At 43.1% G+C, this 7,850-nt stretch overlaps 3 protein-coding genes across 3 annotated transcripts; 2 read left to right on the forward strand and 1 right to left on the reverse strand.

Moving 5' to 3' along the window:
* Window positions 1–1,118: 1,118 nt before the first annotated feature.
* On the forward strand, window positions 1,119–2,111 carry CCR75_009239 (uncharacterized protein). Its single transcript, XM_067967281.1, has 2 exons — window positions 1,119–1,587; window positions 1,647–2,111. Exons 1-2 carry the CDS (start codon window positions 1,124–1,126, stop codon window positions 2,065–2,067), a joined length of 885 nt encoding a protein of 294 aa, XP_067822428.1. The 5' UTR covers window positions 1,119–1,123; the 3' UTR covers window positions 2,068–2,111.
* Window positions 2,112–2,154: 43 nt separating this feature from the next.
* CCR75_009238 (uncharacterized protein) lies at window positions 2,155–4,431 on the forward strand (the record flags this gene model as incomplete). The annotated part of the gene is made up of 1 exon (XM_067967280.1): window positions 2,155–4,431. The coding sequence occupies one exon, from the start codon at window positions 2,155–2,157 to the stop codon at window positions 4,429–4,431; it is 2,277 nt and encodes a 758-aa protein (XP_067822431.1).
* A 132-nt stretch (window positions 4,432–4,563) lies between these two features.
* Window positions 4,564–5,619, reverse strand: CCR75_009237 (uncharacterized protein; the record flags this gene model as incomplete). The annotated part of the gene is made up of 1 exon (XM_067967279.1): window positions 4,564–5,619. The coding sequence occupies one exon, from the start codon at window positions 5,617–5,619 to the stop codon at window positions 4,564–4,566; it is 1,056 nt and encodes a 351-aa protein (XP_067822914.1).
* Between the last annotated feature and the right edge of the window lie 2,231 nt (window positions 5,620–7,850).

Here is a 7,850-nt window from a genome sequence, read left to right on the forward strand (position 1 = left end):
GTTGAATGGAGGGCATCTCTGTCTAAGTTAGACAGTAATGCCAGGATTGCATCGTTTCCTACGGTCGAACTCATTCGTTCAACCGCACTCCTTTCTATATAGGAGTGCGGTTGAACGAATGAGTTCGACCACTTAAAAAGGAGTAGCTTTCAGGGGAAACGTGATGCGTATTCCCACTATCATCTAACATGTCCATGTTAGATGTGGGAAATGTGGTCCTTGGACGGACTACAAAGTGCTACAAGGTGTAACGGGGCACTACGACTTGAACTGTTTCAGTACAAGTCCACTTCACACTGCTTCAGTTGCGAGTGGTGCCTTACGTTAGGTGACGTACACTGTACGTGCAGAGGAAGACTCTTTTAAGACAACTAGACTTAAGAGGGTAAAATGAAAGCTGTTTTTAATTTAATTAAGTGTCTCTTGTTCTATCTTTGTAAATGCTAACTTAATTATAATCTAATACTTAACATGTAAATGAATTCTTATCTCTATCTTATTATTAACTCTCTTTGATTACTCTTGCAGCTGATTAGTCTGCGGAATAAATAGATATAATGGCCTATACCTATTTATGGATAAGAATTCTGAATACTACTATATAAAGTAATATCCTCCAAATATTATCTACCTTTTAGATAATAAATTATTTAACAACCTTTAAGTGTTAATTTCATGTAACGATACATCCCGTTACATGCACCACACCGTATAATTACTTTTATTTAGTAATTGACCATCTCCTTAAGTACACCAAGTGTACTTAACGGGGCCTGTGTTTCATTAGGGCAGCTTTAGCCCGCTACACACAGAATACAAAAATGCAGCAGTCTTTCGAACACCCTTCGGATCTTGAGCGCAAATAAGCACGATTTAAATAAAAAAAAATTATAAAATAGAGCCCCTTTAGTCTAAAGGTTTTGTATGATCTTGCCTTTTCACGGCAAAAATACGGGCTAGAATTACAGAAATAAAAAACTGAAAGAAAAGTCAGATTAACACGATACAAATCTGGTGATACGAGTTGTAGACTGATACAAATCTGGTGTAGCATACAGGATCAAAGTAGGAATGACTTAAGTGCTATCGCCACTTTTAGTTCTCGTTGCGTTGTCGTGCAGCAATGTCTAAAGCCGCAACACTACTATTTGCCCATGGTGGTGGTTTCTGCAAGGAAATATGGGAGCCTATCATGCGTCACTTGAAAAATTCCTTACCACAGGATGTTACTACGCAGTTTGTAAGCTTCGACTTCAAGTATCACGGCAGCAATCGAGACGAGTCGGTGGAAGCTCAATTTGACCTCTTAAACCCCAGCGGACCGAGAGTTTACCATCCAGCAACACAATTAACCGCTTGGACATCTGCTGAGGTGCTGCAGCAAACTCATTGTCTGAGAAGTAAGGATGTTGGCACGCCGTTAATAGGCATAGGTCACTCGATGGGAGCCTCTGCTATGTGGAACACTGAGGTGCAGTATCCTGGCACATTCGGTGGTCTTATATTGTTCGAGCCAGTATACGGCAATCTAAATCCTGCTATTTCTACCTTTCTGGTATCAATTACGTTGCAGCGGGAGTCTTCGTGGTAAGTGAATACAAGCTGTGACTCTTTGATTACTGAAGCGGGTATACTTTTGATCGCAGGCCCTCTCGTGCGGCGGCAGTAGACCATTTGTGGAATTACAAGAACTTCGCGTGTTGGAACCGCGAGTCGCTCGAGGCTTACACAAGAGGTGGTCTCGTAGAGGATGAGGAAACGGGCAACACTGTACTGGCATGCAGTACACCCATCGAGGCCTCACTCTACTGTCACAATCCTTTGTGCATGAACGAGCAGCAACTTGCAAAGCCCAAGTGCAAAATCTATATTCACTACGGAAGTCGCACCAAGATGTTCCTGCCTACAGTCTTTAAGGAACTATGCGATAAAAATCCAAACATTTACAAGTTGGGAACTCCAATTGCCGATTGTTCCCATGCAATGATCTTAGAAAAGCCAGCAGAGTCGGCGCAAAAAATCTTTGCCAACCTTTTCGAGCTAGCTCCGTTCAGCTCGAGACTATAATTAGGGAGCACCTATTTAATAAAACGAGATAGTTAAATTAGTAATGCGTTTGTGCAAAACACAAAGTAGCTTTTGCAAAGCTCAACTATGTCGAAGCGTAGACTGGCGGAGGAGGCTGCGGATGAGCGTCACATTATGCGCATCATGCCGCTAGGGGCTGGAAATGAAGTCGGCCGCTCGTGCATTGTGCTTAAGTTTAAGGGAAAGACCATCATGCTCGATTGCGGTGTGCACCCAGGCTACTCAGGCCACGGCAGTCTACCCTTCTTTGACGGCGTTGAAGCCGAGGAGATTGATTTGCTACTTATAACGCACTTTCACATTGATCACGTCGCTGCACTCCCACACTTTACAGAGAAGACGAATTTTAAAGGCCGTGTGTTTATGACGCATCCAACCAAAGCTGTGATGCAAATGATGCTGCGGGACTTCCTGCGCGTGTCTAACATTTCTGTCGACGACCAGATCTACGATGACAAAGATTTGAACAACTGTGTGGCAAAAGTTGAAATCATTGATTTTCACCAGGAAATGACGCACAATGGAATTAAGTTTACGCCCTACAATGCTGGTCATGTACTCGGTGCGTGTATGTTCCTCATTGAAATTGGTGGCGTAAAGGTCCTCTACACTGGTGATTACTCGCTGGAGAATGATCGCCATCTCATGGCTGCAGAGTTGCCTGCGTGTTCTCCTGATGTGCTGATTGTGGAGTCTACATATGGTGTGCAAGTGCATCAATCTGTCGTGGAGCGCGAGGGACGATTTACTGGACAAGTGGAGGCTGTGGTGCGTCGTGGTGGACGATGCTTGATACCAGTGTTTGCACTCGGACGCACGCAGGAGCTGCTGCTGATTTTAGATGAGCACTGGCGCTCACACCCTGACTTGCAAGATATTCCCATTTACTTTGCTTCTAAATTGGCAGCCAAGGCTCTTCGTGTATACCAGACGTATATTAATATGATGAACGACCGTATTCGTAAGCAGATAGCAATCTCCAATCCGTTTCAATTTGATTACATTTCAAACTTAAAAAGTATGGAAGATTTTGACGATTCCGGTCCATCCGTCGTAATGGCCAGTCCGGGGATGCTTCAGAGCGGAGTCTCGCGACAATTATTTGAGCGTTGGTGCTCGGACAAGCGCAATGCCTGTTTGATCCCTGGTTATGTCGTCGAAGGGACATTAGCAAAGAAGATTTTGTCGGAACCAACTGAAATTGCGGCGTTGGATGGACGTATCATTCCAATGAATTGCACGGTCGAGTACATTTCCTTTTCGGCCCACGCTGATTTCGTAGGTACTAGCGGTTTCGTGGAGAAACTCACACCACCAAATATTGTTCTTGTTCACGGGGAAAAGAATGAAATGATGCGGCTGAAATCCGCATTGAATAAGAAGTTTAACGATCCCAAGATTTATCACCCAAGCATTTTCACCCCTGCCAATATGCAGGAGATTGTACTTGAATTTAAGGGTGAAAAAATTGCCAAAGCTATCGGAAAAGTGGCAAGTGAGCAGCCGAAGAATGGTACGGTGATTTCAGGTCTCTTGGTAGAAGTGGATTCGCAGACACATTTAATGGACAAAGAAGATCTCTCGACTTATACAAAGCTCGTATCGGGGATCATCACTCAAAAACAACATTTGCCATTTGAGTACAACTCATTTGACGTGCTGATCACTTTTATCCGACAAATGTACGAAGATGTAGTGCATTTGGAGAAAGAAAACCGTATCGTGGTGTGCAAACAAGTAATCGTAACACGATGGGCTGTCTCGAAATGTGCTACTGAAAAACTCGTAGTGGAATGGACTTCTGCCCCTACTGCCGATATGATTGCAGACTCGGTGATTGCTCTCGCTATGCATGCACAGGCAAGTCCTGCTAGTTTTAAGCTGAGTGGTCAGCCCGTGGCCGCCTGCCCTCACGATCACTCGATTAAAACGGACACTTGTGCAGAAGAGGTAGATAGCAGCTTCAAGCCTGAGACCGTTGAAACTGTTGCAAGGAAAGATATCAAAAATAATGACGATTTCGCATCAGAGGAGCTCGTTGCTCAGACGAAAAACGATACAGATCTGGAAAAGGCTGCCCAGGAGCTGGGCAAGATCGATCAAGATGCGTTAAACTTGATGATCGTGTTTCGTATTCTCAAGGATCAATACGGTGATGTTGACTTGGACTTCGAGACAAACAAGATTCACGTGCGAACACCCAGCGGTCTTGATGCTATTATCGGCCATGAATCACAGGAAATCGAGTGCAACGATGACGCTTTTAAGCTTAAGCTCCATACGACTATTCGCCGGATTGTAGGTGCGCTTAAGCCCATTGAAATGGAAAATGAAGGGTTGTAGCTGTTACTGAACCGCGAACTCTGATGTTTGCGTGACCTCCAATATTCGATTAGTAATATTCAGCCTTCGTGCTCAATAATTGTCGTCATTTTAATTTTTTAAGAATATTGATTAGCCTCTAATTATTGAACCTTACTTTATCAATCCAGTGTCTTCTCTAGTTGGTTCCTGTCGCGTTAATGTCGCGCCATCCTCTTCTGTTTTGGCTTCCATTTGTCGCCTCGCGGCAAGCACCTCTTCCATATTGAGCGCTGTTCCATCGTTTGCGATGACTGGTTTTGTAAGGGCTCGCCGAAAGTAGGTGGATCTTCGACCAAATGTATCGTTCTTTTTTCGAATTTCCATAGCATGATCGATTGAAATCAAAAGCTTTGCTCCTTCCTTACCCGGCTTAACTTGCCGCTTTGGAAGCAAAATTTCATTAGGAAAATTCTGTGTCTCTGGGTCATAACCAAATCCACGCAGTGGCAAGTTAGCAGTCTTTAGAATATTTCGAAATTGTTCTCTTGAGTAATGACCGAAAGAGCCACCAATTTTTCCGCTACGAGGCTTGTACGGTCCAGTCTTTTGACCGCCAGTAGCCATGACATTTTGAATCCGCTTTTCCCACTCTGTGCCCTCCAGAGTCTTTGAATCGGTCAAAAACAAAAACACCCGACGCAATGTTTCTGCACGATGCACCATCAGATCTTCGTAGCGAACAACAATAATTGGAATCTCCACTTTCGTCGTCCAATAGCGATAGAACTTCATCCACACGTCAATCTCATTACGAAGCATATTGTCCCACCGATCCGCAAAGCGCTGATACTGGGATTCGTGCAGACTTTTATTATGCGTGTTCGTAAGTGTCATGTTAAAGTACGAATCGATGGCGTCCCAAGGATTGCGCACGACCAAAATCGCCTTTTTGGCGGAAAATTCTTTGTATCCCACGCGCTCAGGGAAGTGGGTTTTGACAAACCAGACAGAATCGTCAACAACACCCTCACCTTTCATGCCATACTGCTGCAAATCCTTACTGAGGGAGCGGTCGGGGCGGGTGTCACAGCCGGTGTACACGCCAGTGATGTCTTCAAGCAGGCCACGCATGAGTGAATTGCCACACCGCGGATAACTCACGATAGCCACACGTTCGCCGTCAAGCTCTCCAGGCTGTAGCCAGCGCCTAGTATTGCTACCAGACATGATCCTATAGCAAGTATTGAATGCAGAGAGGAGGCGCTGGAGAGCTCTTTTACTAAGAATCACAAAGGGGTTCCACGTGCAGTTGAGCTCTATCCTGCACAGCAATGCGCGTAGCAGTAGATAAGATTATAGCAGTTTTATTTATCTACGATGAAGTACGAATGGCTTACAGCAGGCGAGGAAAAAATAGCAGTAATCCCAGGTATACGCGAAGCAGCCACACGACGCCATTTACTAGAGTCATACAGGATATTTTTTGAATAAACTGCTTTAAAACTTTAGCCTTGCGACTTAACTATAAAAATTGCAAGCTCGTCTAGAAGTTTATGAGTACAAAATATCTTAAGAAGTAGAGAGAGACATCATAAAGGTCTATTACATAAAGCTAAATACAAGATATCTGAAAGCTCCGTAAACAGGAAAGAAGCACCAGTGTCTTGGCGGACCTCTGAAGCAATGATGTAGTGAGGCACACTTTGATTGGTGAACCGTTGTTGTGGTACTTTTACTTTGAGGGTAAACTAATATTTTGTTCCATAATCACTAAAATCCCATTTATTATGGGTACAGGCGTGGTATCAAAAAAATAATAAATATCCTTATTTTTATAAGAAAAATATTTTTTTTTAGATAGAAATAATATATGTTAAAATTGTAAACACATAGGCTTGTATTAATGCCACTGAAATTTCTAAACCAACTAATAAAAGTAGACATATTTGCTAAGACATAAATAAACAATGCAATACAAAATAATGGCATAGTATGCGCCACATTCGAGTCCAACCTTCTACATAGAAAAGCTACGAGAGGTAAATAAAGTTCAGTTCCCCTTTTGATCTTCGAGTGTCTAGTTGCCTTCCTTAGGCTGATCGATTTTGTCGATGCTCGACATTAGATCCGACATACGGTTCGGATCTAATTTTCCCTCCTCCACCACAACCATTGGTGGATTCCCACGGTAATCAGCGTTTACGCATTGATCTATATTTCTAAGGTATATATTCCTGGGCACTAATTGCCTCTTAGTTCTATGAACCCCTGAATCCCTTGAACTAGGATTCATTAAGCTCTACGAGCTTGTACAACTCACTGAGTTGTTGAACCAATTTGTTCTTTTAATGCTAGACGAAATGTCTGTTGATGAGTTCGGCCGAGCTTAAAGTCTGATGACTTATTTGAGAAGGTGATTGTTCGACCAAAATTGAGTAAAACACATCATCGCTTCTGGAAGAAGCCGTCCCGGAGGACACAAAAGCTGCACTTAGTGCGCGGAGTGGATCGTCGATCCTTAAAGATTCCACGGTCCATTCCATTCCAAGTTAAGAATTCCAAGATATGGTTTCCAACAATCCACCATCGGTTTTACCTCTAAACAGAGGTGTCCGTGATGAAATTGAATTTGTTCCTGGAACCAAATGCTGTGTTATACGGTAGTTGTAAAGGGCAAAAGTTGCCCTAATGTTACACAGTCCCCGTTAAGCACACTTCGTGTACTTAAGGGGATGGTCAATTACTTAAATAAAGTAATTAGACCCACCATTCCGGTGTTGTTCACATTTGTGACCAACCCTTGTGTATGTGATGCACATACGTGCATTCACAATAGGAGGGATGACGCCTAGCTTCATTCGTTACGCGAGGTATCTAGAATGATACGTTCGCAATACATATTATTATTATCTATAGAGATGACATTTTTGATAGGTAAAAATAGGTATTTATATTTAATACAATTAAATATAGATCTAGTAAGTGCGCACGAGGAGCCGGATTACCGCTCCCGTGACGACACTTTACTAGAGTACTTATTGTGTTGGGTGAGGCCGTTAAGGCACCCACCGCAACAGCCTCACTGCACGCAAGAGAAGCCGGTTTAACCGCTTCCTCGTTGTGCTAGGGTGTGTGTCTAAGTAGAGCGTGGCCGCATTACGACGTGCCCACCTACACTTGGTAGCACTTGAAATCCTTCCCACGACCCGCGTCTCTGTGTGTGTACGTGATGATGAGCCTCAATGTAACGGGGTGTATCGTTACATGAAATTAACACTAAAAGGTTGTTAATTAATATTATCTAAAAGATAGAAAATATTTGGAGGAAATTACTTTTAATAGTAATTTCCTGAATTCTTATCGATAAATAGGTATAGACCATTATGTCTGTTTATTCCGCAGACTAATCAGCTGTAGAAGTAATCAAAGAGAGTTACGAGATAAGATAGATAAGAATT

The sequence above is a fragment of the Bremia lactucae genome, linkage group LG1, assembly GCF_004359215.1.
Source record: "Bremia lactucae strain SF5 linkage group LG1, whole genome shotgun sequence".
Taxonomy (NCBI): Eukaryota; Oomycota; class Peronosporomycetes; order Peronosporales; family Peronosporaceae; genus Bremia; species Bremia lactucae.